Raw genomic sequence first — 14,120 nt, 5'->3', positions numbered from 1 at the left:
ATTGACATTTTCCTTTCTTATTTTCTGTTTGAAAAATAGACAATATTTCTCAACTCCATTCAAAATTGGCGTCAAAATAACATTTAAAAAAAACTTAAATATGTTAAATTTTACGATACTTCATGATAAATAATGAATCATTCAAAACAATTTGTTAAATATTTTAATTTTTAATATTAATTTTTAAAATAAATAATAAATTCATCTATTAAGCCAAACTTATTCATATTTAATAAAGTAATTAATTAACTAGAGTGTTAAAAGAATTCATCTACATTGCACTATATAAATATATAGTGAATTTAAAATGTGTAAATTGTATTAATTTAATTAACGTTGAAATATATTAATATACTTACACTAAAGCTTTAACTTTCTGTCAAATAAGTTTAATTTTTAAGTCCACTTTCACATTAATGTAATAAATAGTGGATTTGGACAAATTTATGTTTTGTTTTTTCAATTTATTTTATATATTTATTATACTATAATTAAGATTTATTGACTCAACTCATTTTTTATAATATTATAATTAAAATTAACTTATTTTATTAATATTATTATAAAGATATTAGTTGAAAATTAAAATATCAATTTACTTTGAAAAATAAATAAATTAAAATTCAAACTATTTAAATATTATTTAATAATGATCTAGTCTTAAAAAAAAATATTATCAATCTAATCCAAACCTGTTTAACTTACTAGGTAAGTGAGTCATATTTGGTTTGATACACATTTAAAAAATTTAAGTATTTTCTATCTTATATATATGGAAAAACTTGTGTAACACAAAGAGTATATAGAGTGATTGAATTCTATTTTTATCATTTTTATAGTTATTCTAATGTATTGTTTAATTATATGGAGTCAAACGATAGTTTTACTTAATATACAAACATACACATTGTCTAGTGGTTTTCTAAAGTGATACATTTGACGAGGAATGTTAATGAAAATTCAAATTTGATAGGAGGATTATCTATAAGGTGTTTCAAAACTCACTTTTATAAAGAATCTATATAAATAACAAGCAATGAAGAAAATAAAGATAATAGAGATTTACACTAATTTTATACTGGTTTGTCTGATAATTCACACTCAAAAGTACAAGAAGTGTTGAACCTCAACCACTATTAGTTAAACATTCCAAATATCATTTGACACTCAATCACTCTTAGCTAAATACCTTAAGTATTATTTGAAACACAACCATTATTGATTAATATTGAGTATTATATGAAACTCATACGTTCTTCACTAATATTAAGTATTATTTGGAACTTAACCACTTTTGACTAGACCAAGTAGGTTTACTAAATTCACTCACTAGAAAGAAATGTAGTGTCTTTTGATGTATACAATGGTTAAGTTCTCTCTACTTTGCTTACTAAATATGAATACACTAATGTTTTTTCTCACAATTCCAGATCTTTTAACACTAAGATACTATGTGCGTTAGTACTAGTGTTAGTTTTTTTACCCCCTTCTTCAATAAGGTAATTTATATATAAAGAGGTTAAGAAGAAAATAGTCATTGCACACCTTTTGTAGTCATTGTGTGGGTTTTCTATATTAAGAGCCTCTTCCATTCGAGGTTTTGTGACACATTAAATGTATTTTATTAGACATTGAATTCATATGTGCCTTCTTTGACAACACCTTAGGAGCAAGAGAGAGCTATGTATATTTGAGTATGTAAGTTTTTTTCCATCTTTAGGCTAAGCTTAGGGATTGTCAAGACTCACTAACTCCACAACACTAAACATTTAGATTTTTCTAGGATAGTTATTTGCAAAAAAAAAAAAAAAAAAAAAAACCCTTTTAACATGTTCTTTCAAGAGATATATGTTGATATGACATTACATTTAAAATATTAAATAAACTTATAATTTCTACAAGCATAATATAAACATTTATTAAAATTTGACTTGTACTATGAAAATTTTTTAGGCTTGCATCTATCAAACATATATACTCATTATTTGTAATAACTTATTTGGTTAAGTATACTTGTTTGTATCTATATAAGCAAAAATTGATCAAACAATATATATGTACACAATACTAGAGTATATGTACCAAAAAGCGCTTATGTCTAGTAGAGTATATGTACCAAAAAACACTTATGTCTTTCTAGCCATGGAGCTTGCTTCTACTAATAAATCCTTTGTATTTGTCATGCTTGGATGAACTTGATAATAAATTTTATACTTGTGTATTTAAGTAATCAATAAAATCTAAATACAAATTTCTTGAACTTAGATATAAAAATATTATATAAATTTTAAATTTTTACATAAAAAAGAAGAAGATATCCCTTCAAGTGAATGAAATACTAGGATAAACAATAGAAATTTCAAAATATATTACTAAAAAATAGTAAACTAAAAAGATCTTATACTCAGAGTTGTCTACTTTTAAAACAAGATGTATAAACGATGAAGAAAATCATCTTGAGGAGGAGTACCATACTTCTCATGTTCCTTTGACATCATGTCATCAATACTAAAATTATTCTGATAGACACAAACCTAAATTAATGTATCAAGCTCTCATATTGACTTTATTAATTTACTTTGTGCATAATCTTATAAGATTGATCGGTCTCTTTATTCCATAATATGCATATATGGATTTATTATTTTCTTTTTTAAAAAGATAACTTTCACAAGAAAACAAATTTATTAAGCTTCAATTAGAAGTATTAAGATAATGTTTTTTAACTTTCTATACGCTCATAAACATAACACAATATTCACTTTTAAACATGCAAAATAAAGACAATAAAAGTTACATATTAATCTTCACAAAAGTGTTATAGTTAGTTATTTATTACGCGAGTCAACTACTCTTGATATTTTGCAGGATTAGTCATAAGAAAACTATAATAAACATAAACACACACCAAAATTTTAAATTCTAAAAGATCTTTTATATCCACAAACTAAAATCTTGAATCTTAGAGTCTCTTGTATATTACAATTCCGCCAGATCTTGAAATTATTATAAAGTGTGATTTTTGTAAGATTGTTAAATGGTAAAGTAACATACCGTTATTGTTGGTTAAAAAAGTGGTAATATTTTGACATTTCTTAAAAACAATTACAATTAATTTACCTACTTAACATATAACGGGATTAGCTTTAAATAGTATAATTGTAAAATTATCTTTCATTTATTAAATTTATTCTCAATATAAAATATCTTTTCTGAATTGGTTATGTTTGATAGGATTGAGGAATGGTAGGATTGAGCTGAATTCGGATCCAACATGTCTGAAATAATTAATGTTTCAAAACCATACATGATCATTTAATCTTTTAGGTTAGTCGAATTGAAATAATTTCGAATACGGGGATGGATGACGGGTTATCCGAATACGTCCTTGCATGCATACCCAAGCACGTTTGTGCGCAGGTAACTGCATAATGCAAGCTTCATTCATCGTTGGAATAGATCGTGAGTTCAATTCTCCATCTCGCCAACAAACCATTGGAAAGGATGTCAGAACAAGAGATTGCTGGAGATCACACCACCACAACTTCTTCACAACTTGTTGATTTCTTTTCCATTTTGGTTGTTTGAGAATTCATTTAAATGGATTTTATGTATGTTTATGAGTATTAATGTTTTATTGAGACGATGATATTGTTGTAGATACATGTGTGGTGATGATTGATGAAGGATTTTAAAAAAATATTTTTTTCTTCACATTTAAATATAGTACAATGAATTATGTGTCGAGAATCATAAAACATCTTAATTACTGAATTATTTTATCCAAGACAATCAAAGGATTAACCTTATTTTTATAAAAATATTGACTTTTAAACTTATAAATTATGTTTAAGATTAATTATATTCAAAATTTAATTATAAACATAAAAGTTTTATTATTATTTTTTATTGTCGATTTCTAATTATTTTTAATAAACAAACAAACCATCATTCTCGTGGATAGACATGAACTTAAAACTAGTTTTTAAATAAAAGAATTTCTCTTTCAGTTCTATGATGCAAAATCTTATTTAAAACTTATCTTATATATTATAATTTATGTATGAAATTGGATCGATGTAATTACTAAATGACATACTAAATTCTTCCAAATTACTGTACAGTCCTCATCACTACAATTGGATGACAGAACCTTTCTATTAGAAGAATAACAGAGTTTTTGAAGTAGAAATTTTCTTAATTTATTCTCATAACTCACATAATCTTGTAAAATTAAAATCCAATTCACGAAACATGCTCATGGGATGAGAAGAGATCAGATAATGCGACGGCACAGGTAATGCCATCACCCACAGGGAGCTGGCAAATCTCTCAATCCTAGAATGTTGAGCCAGACACTTGTTGAGCTCAATCATATGACCGCGATGATTCTTTACGTAATCCATCATAGGTGCATCAGGTGGTGCAGCCACATATCCATGCCATAGGGTGTTGTCGTATCCGATCAGCCCCGATCTTCACTAGTCAATCACCCTCTTATGATAGTTCAAGTAATTGTCTTATCAGCGTCCACAAAAACGAAATCCAAGCTTCCTGTTATGAATATTTTATTTTTAAATTGAATTGAGTCATGCTCTTTATTTTTAGGAATAAGTTAATTTTTAAATTATGGGTTAGAGTGATGAATTAAAATTAGGGTAAAAATGTGTAGTTACTTTTTTGTTTTAAATATTATACGGTTTTTCATTATTTCATAAGGAAAAAATACAAAAGTATTGTTGTTTCAAGTACGTTGTGCTAGGTTTCTTAGTTCTAAAAAACTAACAATTGGTATCAAAAGCTTTTTTCTTGTGGGAGCTGTGGGAGAAAAATCTAAAAGCATGGAAGGAGATTCAAAATTTTCAACAATAGCACCATCAGTATCTGATAGTGAAAATTATCAAATTTGGGCAGTATGGATGGAATACTACCTAGAAGCTCTGATATATGGGAGGCAGTTGAAGATGATTATGAAATTCTTGTTCTACGTGGTAATCCAACGATGGCTCAAATCAAGAATCACAAGGACAGAAAAAACAGAAAAGCTAAGGCAAAGGCGTGCCTCTTTGCTGCTGTTTCACCAACCATTTTCACTATAGTCATGTTTCTAAAGTCAGCCAAAGCCATATGGGATTGTCTCAAAGAAGAATATGATGGAGATGATCGAATTAGAGGCATGAAGGTGTTGAATCTTATTAGAGACTTTGAATTGCAGAAGATGAAGGAATGTGAAACTACCAAGGAATACTTAGAGGCTTCTGAACATAGCAAACAAAGTAAGATTGCTTGGTTCTGAATTTAAGGACTCTTATTGTTGAAAAAAATTTGGTTACCGTACCTGAAAGATTTGAAGCTATCATAACCACGTTAGAAAACACTAAGGATTTTTCCAAGATCACTCTTGCAGAGCTTCTCATTGCTTTGCAGGCACAGAAGAGCCATGAGGCAAGAAGGTGCCATTGAAGGAGCCTTGCAAGCCAAACATCATGAGAATGCAATGGAACAACAACAAGAAAAAAATTTATAAGAAGAATCAAAATCTTACTGGAGAATCTTCAGGCAACAACAAACAGGATTGATCCTACCCTCCATGTCAACATTGCAATAATCTGGGTCACCCTCCATTCACAGGTTGGCAAAGACGTGGTGTTAAATGCAACAAATGCAATCAAATGGGACATGAAGCAATCATATGCAAGAGCAAAAATCAACAACAAGAGGAAGAAGCTAAGGTTGCTGATCAGGAGGAGGAGGAAGACCTTTGTAACTACTTATTTCTTAGAGTAGTGAATCAAGTGAAAGCTGGCTGATAGAATTATATCTCAGTCAAAGGCAAGAGGACAACTGCAATTACAAGTTGTGCATATGTTCTTTTCATTCCTGAAATTAGTGTTGGTCAATTTATTGAAAGAGGATTTAGATTTTATTTTTGAAGACAAAAATAGCTTGATTAAAGATACAGCTGGTCAAGATATTTTCAAGGTGAAAATGAAAGGTTTGCTCTAAAACCATTGGAGGAGGAGCAAACTATTTTTTTATTCAAGGAAAATGTGACAAAAATCTGGCACAAAAAGCTAAGTCATCCTCATCATATTTTGGGTGCAAAAAGTTTCTTTTATTTTGAAGCAATGGCTGTAACTTTGGTTGTAGTTTGCCATGGAGGCAAAACAAATTCTTTCATTAGAAATGTCAATAGAGATACAAGGATGACCTTCTTGACTATGAAGACGAAGAAGAAAAAAAGCCCGAAAATGCTATTAAAATCAACTATAGCCAGATTGACTTATGAACTTTTGCAGTTCCAAAAGTGTTAGGAAAATATAAGAATATTTTATTTTTAATTTTAATTGAACCAAAACTTGTTTCTTATTTATAGGAGTTAGTTAATTTTTGAATTATAAATTAAAGTAATGGATTAAAATTAGGATAAAAATGTCATTGATAGTTATTTTTTTTTTATTTTAAGTATTATACGGTTTCTTATTATTTCATAAAGTCAAGTATTTCATAAAGTCAAGTATGTTGTTGTGATAGGATTCTTTTACTTTCCTGCAAAAGTTTCGCCGTCATAATGGAATTACAAACCCACTTAATGGCAACAGTACAATGCTTTCACGTTATAATAATTACACTTTTCCAAATTTTAATTATTATAATTAGATTATTATTATTTCAATTTTGTTTTGTTTAAAATCCATAAGCATTTTACCCAGTTAATCAAAAGTGTAAGCTACCCAATATTCAAAGCATGGATAAAATTTAAGATGTTGACACATCAATGATGCACGCACATCTTTAAGCAGCTCGTCAAGAAAAGAGCAGATCCTTCTCTGAAGTCGATCTTGTGAGACACACCGGCTTTTTCAATGATGGGTAAACCCAATTCATAGTGTTTGCGGTTCACGTCCAAAGCCAAGATCTAACAAAAATAAAATTACAAAAGCTGTAAACTATATATTATGTGAAATAAAATTCAATGATGGTATAATTTAAAGTTGAATTATGCAGAAAGAGAGAACCTTTCCATCAGGGGAAGAGCTAGGGCCGTGGAAAAAAGAGAGTAACCGGTGTACACACCAATTTCCATTGTGTTCTTGCATTCATGAGCTTAAGAAGCATGCCCAGAAATTGTCCTTTGTCTGGTGGTTTAGCCATGAGGTTCCTGTTTACATAACATAGATTTCCGAAGAAATGAACCAGCTCAAAAGTTGTATTCAAACAGTAACACAAAGTTTGTACGTTGGACCTGGACATAGCTATTCGCGAATAATTTTGCACATGTTGATGTAAACTTACGTTCTATAAACGGAATTATTGGATTCTTTTTGTCGTTTTCTTTTTCTCGTCGAAAACCCTTGTGTTTTATTCTTAAATCTTTTAAGTGTTCAAGTGCGAAATCTAGCATTTTTATGTGAGTGTATTATAAGGAATTTCTTAGACTCCAATTGAATGATGTATTAAAGAGAATAATTAAAATAAGACTGATATGGTGGATTGGTCTTAGATATGAGATAATTTATATATCAACTAATGATATGGCATGAATTTTTAATACATGAGCTAATTGGCTTTTTCAGAAAACATATACCTACTTATCATAAAGTAATTTGGGAAGTGAATCATACAAATATACTGTCATAACACCAATGACTAATTATCTCTAATAAGAGATGAATTAACCTTAAATTCTAAACCGATTCTAAATTTATGAATAGATATCTGCAATATCAATATAGGAGAAGAGATTGAATGTTTTACCTTTTTAAGTTTCTTGCCAAAACATGTACAGATATATTATTGCAGTAACTTAACAGATATGGATTGATGTTAAGAAAATATATATATAGCAAATTTCACAACTTTATAGAAAGAAAAAATACCATTAGCCTTATAGATGATGAATAAATGAGGGTGTTTTTCTGTCATCTCTCTGAGGCTTTCATGCTCTCGAGGGTGTACACTGGTGTCAACTATGTATTGCAATAGTACATGCATAAGTGTGTTAAACTAAATTAGCGAGTAAGAAAAATTGAATGGTATGAGATAAAAGAGGAAGTTGTTGAATATACCTGGTAGAGTGCATCGCTCTGAAGGAGGCTCTTGTGAGCTAGATCTTTGTCGCTAAACATTATCAGCGGTTTTCTACGAAACTGCCGAAGAGTTTTGAGAAACTGTTAGAAATAACAAGAGTTTTTAAAAGAGTTTCGGTACGATGACACGCTGACGTGGAGGTGACATTCATTTGACACGCTCCACGTCAGTTATTTAGGAAAAGGAGTGTACTGTGATTATGGGTAAAATGGGAAGAAAGAAAAATTTGCATTTCACGCTTTTTCTTTTGCTTTTCATTCAAAAAATGACATTTTGCTTCTCGTTGTTTCGTTCAAAAAAATCTTTGGCGTCCTTGAGCAGCTTGAATCGGTGGTTTTCTTCATGCATTCTTATTTCTGTTACTGAGGTGCTTCAATTGGTGGTTGTAGAAGTTGTTGTTCGCTGTGAGGGTTTACCATCCGCTCCGAATCGGTGGTCGTGGAGGTTATTGTTGGGTGTGAGGGTTTAGCGTTACCGCTCCCAATCGGTGGTTGTGAAGGTTTCCGGTGGCGGTAAAATTGAAGGCTTTTCCATCTTTGCGTCTTTCGTAAGTGATTTAGGGGTTTTGTATTTTTATCTGGAATGGTTGATGTATGTTGATCCCTTTTATTGACTTGTGTTTTTACTTTACCTTACCTTGCGAATGTTAGAACTTCCTATATGCCTTGTAAATCTGAGTTAGAAGGAGTGGTTTGAATGAATGTCTTTTGCACATCCGTTAATAAGGTGTTCACATGTGCCAAGTATTTTGTCCTGCAAGAATGTCGTGCATAAACCTATGCATAAAAGTAAACAATTCAACAACTCAAACAAACCAATTCAACAAATCATATTTGAACACTACAAAAATCATCATGTGCATTCAAACCTGTTTTTCCATAATCACTCTTGCAAGTATCTTTATGCTTTAACTGCATGTCCGTAAAATAAAAAAGTTACAGTTCAAACCAAAACTAAAGGGTAAGAGCTTTTATATCCTAAGTACCCCAACATTAAAACCATAACAAAAAAATTATCAAAAGAAACCTCAATTAAGAAGATAGACAACACTATAGGACAAGCCACAGTAAATATGGTTTCCATAACTTTGAATCAAGTAAACAAACTTACATGGGTTGCAGGAATATGATTTCCACTGACAAGTCAAGCAAAAGTGTGCCAAACCTATAACTTACACTCTGTGGACTGTCTCTGCCTACAAAACCACGGAATAAGAGACCAAACAAACCGCCATTATCTACTTATATTTATTACTTATCATGATATGAAATGAATATAATAATTAAACCATCATCAAATCATATAAGGCAAAAGGAAGCATGAGAACATTTAATATGTTTGGAGAAAGTTACACAAACTCCGACAAAAGTCACAAGTTACATCCATAAGAATAGAGGTAAAAGAGAATGCTTAATAAAAAAACCATTTTGTCTAATTTTAAGAAATAAGAAGATAGTAGAACCATGAAAATAAAACCATATTCCTGGGCAATTTCTAGCCCACTATTAACAATAATTAGGAGACTAAATAATATTAATTAAATCCTTACATAATTTACAGTAATCAATATATGAAATTGTTGATTACTATGCACAGAAGCACATACTAATATTGATATGTACACAATAAAATTGGGTAGAAATTAGTAGAAATTAACTGCTTAGAAAATGGAACTCAAATAAAAGTAACTGCAAAAGTGAAGATAAAAAGGCATTGGTTTAAAAGATAGTACAAATATCATTATATATAAGCACAAATACACAAGCCAAATATGCCTATGTTTAATTGAGACCACTATATCATGAGCTTTGATGGTGTCTGACTGGCAGTTCGTTTCTTAAAAAAAATCCAACTCCATCATATTAATCAATACTGTCATTAACAATAGGTATTCCTATTTATTTTCTTTACTTATGTCTTTCTAATGTTTATCATATAGTATATAATTCATACATATAGTGTATAATTCATACATAAATACAACCACTCATGTAATACAATGTTCGTTACTTCATAGTATAAATGAGTATTATTTAAAAATGATTTTCATGAGCATATCATATTTAAGATAGTTTGAAAGAGAAAGTGATAATATCAGTAATCTTCTACAGTGTACTCTGTTTAAAGATATTTCTTTGACCAGCCAACACAAGAAGAAACAAAAAATAATATATGAATGTACCTAGAAATGTTAATTTAGTCTATACAAGCTCGGTGACTTCACAACCAAATTAAGATCATCTTTTTATGTGACTTATAATTTCTGCTGACATGATAAAATTTCATAAATCGATTCATTTTGGCTACAACACAAATCATCTAGCTCTTCACTTATAACTTATCCTTCAAAAGAATCAATACAATGCAACAACTAAAATGTCATAACACATAAACAACAGAATAGCATAATTAGATAAAACATTTATCACTCTTCTTAATGGTCATGGAATCAGTTACCTCTCCTCAAAAGGGAAAACGTGAGGAACAATAGTGACAGCAGAACCAACACTCAATGAAGCTGAATCATCATGTATCAGGTTGGATGCTAAAACTTCATGAGTTCTGGCAGCAACATCAATTGGTAATGCAAAGAAGAAATGTTTACTATTAGTAATGCAAAGAAGAGAAATATCTATTATAATATTTTGGAGTATCACACCTACCGCAACTCTCTCCCTCACGACCTTTCTTCCTTTAGTCCAGTGTTTTCCAAAATAAACCAAAAATAAAAGGAAAGATAGACTGATGACAAAAGAAGAAAGGAAGAAGCTCATACTTTATATTCTTCAAACAGTACAAAGGGGAGAAAATAGAAACGGGACAAACCTTCCGCGCTCCACACCAATCACGTCCGATATGAACTTCGCCTTGGACTTCAACTTCGTCGGTATGAACTTTTTCGATCACGTCCAGCCTCCGGTGGCAGCCAAGGAGTTCTCCTTCTTGTTTTTTCTTTCTCGCCTTCTCTCTCAACTCTAACCCTAGCGCAAAAATTGCCTCTTCTAAAATGAGATGGTCGACTTTTCAAAAATTCAAATTAGAGACAGGATCCTAATACACTCATACGCACCGTTTCATTTATTGTCTCACATATTACCACAACATTCCACATACTCAAATGACAAATATACCCTTTCTGACATTCTCAAGAAGTGGGTCCCACTGCGTGTCAAATGAATGTTATTTTCTCTGAGCGTGTCAAAGTAACATTTCTCTTTTTAAAAACTACCGAAAATAACAAGAGTTTTTGAAAATCGTCGGAAATAGGAAGCCGTTGAAAATAACTAGGGTTTCGGATAACGCTCCTATTTTCAGGGTTTCTTCCAAAACCATCGAAAATGTAATGATAGTTCAAATTTTTATTTTTATTTATCAACATATCAAATTAATAAATCAACTTTTTTTTTCATTATATTAATTTTCATTTTTTACGATTAATCGAATTTTCTATAAATTATTTTAATTTATAAGTTATTTGTAATGTGTGTTTTTTAATAAAAATTAATAAATATTTTAATTTAATTATAAAAGTGTGTATATATATATATATATATATTACAATTTTGTTGTAAATAATTATTTTAATTTTAAAAGTAGTTAAATTTTAAAAATGTTAAATTGAAAAGTATTAAATTTAAAGAAATAATAAGTAAAATTAATAAAATAATTATTTTAATTTTGAAAAAAATATATTATTTTATATATAAATACTCACTATAAATTGTCCATATATTTTAATTATTTTATATATGAAAAGTCTTTAAATTGAACCTTAACTTTTAGGTCCATAAATATTTTGGTCTCAATCTATACTGGTTAGAGTAAACTCCTATTATATAGAACTATTTAACAGGTCTACGTTTGTTTGTTGTTCCTGTTATTGTGTGACAGCCATAACTATTTTTGGTTGCTCTTGGTTTTGGTTTATTCAGACACAACTTTTGGATGTGAAGAATGTTCTCAATCGCTCTCCAGTTTATAAAGTGGGGTGGCTGTCACATGTTCCCTTTCATTTCGGTATGCATTAATAATAATTTAAAGATTCGATGGCTAACATTATTCTGTGTGCGATTTTTTTTTTTTTTTGACAATAAATACTTTAAAGATGCGATAGCTAACACTTTTGCATGTGTTTGATTTTCTTTTGACAATGAATCGTTGATTTTTTTTGAAGTAGGTAAGATTTAATAATTGTTATACTTTAGTTTATGTGGACGTGTTCAAAACACATCCACTCATATATAATTATTATATAATTTGTGTATGATTCTATGACTATATATTTTATTTGATAAAATTTACTGATTTCACTTTTATATAAAGAAATAATATTTTACATACAATTTTTTACTTTTATTTGATATTATTTTTTACTCTTTTATAATTATTATTTTTATAATAATATATAATAAATGAATGTAAATGTTGTTACCGTTTCATTATTTTTTTTTTATATAAAAATCACTTATAGACAAATATACTCATGAATTAGATTAATTTATATCAGTGTCAGATTTATTATATTTACATTATTCAACAACTTCCTACCAATATGTTTATTCATCTAATTGATAAATTATAGTTATCTTTACTATTTGTATTATTTTAATTGTATGTGAATACCGATTAAAGAATCAAATATAGATTGAAAGATTTTATTGTTAAAGTGACATTGAAAATAAAAGCGGAATGAATAATCGAATCCTCATCTCACCTTACAAGTGGATGAAAGACGTGGAAATTTTAAAGAGTTTTTATACATTTATTATTAAAATAACATGTATAAATATATAGTTTGAATTATCTAAAAAGAAGATGACAAGATGGTATTAATTTAAAATAGAACAAATTCTTTGAAACTCTTATTACATCGTTGTAATGTAGATGGATGGTACTATTTGTACGAAATTAGACGGATTTAAATTATTAAAATAATGAAACTAATAATAATCAGAAAATAACGTACAGAGACCCATTATATCTGGAGTAACAAAATTATTTTTTACCATTTTATAATGAAGAATATGCATTCAACATAATTTTTTTAAAAATTATTCAAAAGCCAGGTTTTAATTTTCAATATATATATATATATATATATATATATATATATATATATATATATATATATTATATTTGAGTATTTATTACATATTTAATCTTAAAGAATTATTAAATATTAAAAAAGCAATCATGTAACTTAACATTATTTAGCCCATTATTAAAATCATTATTTCGCAACTGTTCCAAAGCTTATTATTACAGGTTCCACCATTGATTTGAATTGTTTCCATGGACACCCAAACAACCGATTCTGGATTCTGCAATCTTCACGCAACCTGATTGAGTAATGAATCAGTAGAGAAAAATTAAATGATCAGATGATGCGGCGGCACAGGGTAATCCCATCACCCACGGGGAGCTGGCAAATCTCAATCCTTGTATCTTGTGACAGGTACTTGTTGAACTCCATCACATAGCCGCGAAGAGGTTTAACGTAATCCATCATCGGTGCGTCAGGAGGCGCAGCCACAGATCCAGCCCATAGGGTGTTGTCGTATCCGATCAGACCTCCCACCTTCACCAGATCAATTACTCTCTTGTGATAGTTCAAGTAATTGTTCTTATCAGCATCCACGAAAACAAAATCGAACTGCCCCTTCTTACTTTCCTGCATATTTGACAGGGTTGATTGAACTTTCAAGGATATACTAATTCATAAAACCAAAACTGTAAGGAGTACAGGACCCATACTAATTGATCCACCTATAGGCCCAATTGCTACTCAAAACACAAGCCCCATTGCGGAACAGAATCAAGTTGTTGTTCCAGAAAAAGAACGTGAGGAAAATATGAAAAGGAATCCACGCCAGCCAAAATACCTCAAAGATTTTGTGATAACAACTTCCCGTAAAAAGGGGAAAACTGTTAGGAAGAATATATAGCAAATATTCCTTTTATTTGCAAATAATACGTTAGTGCAGGTTTGTTATCAAGTGCATATAAAGCACTGTTTTGTAGGGAAAAGG

General features: G+C 29.6%; 1 protein-coding gene, 1 long non-coding RNA gene and 1 pseudogene across 2 annotated transcripts in view; all 3 read right to left on the bottom strand.

Moving 5' to 3' along the window:
- Positions 1–4,245: 4,245 nt before the first annotated feature.
- On the bottom strand, positions 4,246–8,439 carry LOC106766258 (annotated as a pseudogene).
- A 115-nt stretch (positions 8,440–8,554) lies between these two features.
- On the bottom strand, positions 8,555–11,003 carry LOC111242142. The gene is made up of 4 exons (XR_002668997.1): positions 10,549–11,003; positions 9,202–9,286; positions 8,960–9,002; positions 8,555–8,867 (listed from the first exon to the last, which is right to left on the bottom strand). It is a non-coding gene; the product is annotated as an uncharacterized LOC111242142 (long non-coding RNA).
- Positions 11,004–13,287: 2,284 nt separating this feature from the next.
- Positions 13,288–14,120, bottom strand: part of LOC106767069 (caffeoyl-CoA O-methyltransferase 5) — a 6,788-nt gene continuing 5,955 nt past the window's right edge. Inside the window, exon 5 of the mRNA XM_014651889.2 lies at positions 13,288–13,762. Coding sequence (XP_014507375.1) covers positions 13,469–13,762 — 294 coding nt within the window. The 3' untranslated portion in view covers positions 13,288–13,468. The remainder of the gene's footprint in view (positions 13,763–14,120) is intronic.

Source organism: Vigna radiata, chromosome 7 (assembly GCF_000741045.1).
Source record: "Vigna radiata var. radiata cultivar VC1973A chromosome 7, Vradiata_ver6, whole genome shotgun sequence".
Lineage (NCBI taxonomy): Eukaryota > Viridiplantae > Streptophyta > Magnoliopsida > Fabales > Fabaceae > Vigna > Vigna radiata.
The sequence above is the reverse complement of the archived record's forward strand: the minus strand, read 5'-3'. Positions and strand labels throughout refer to the sequence as shown.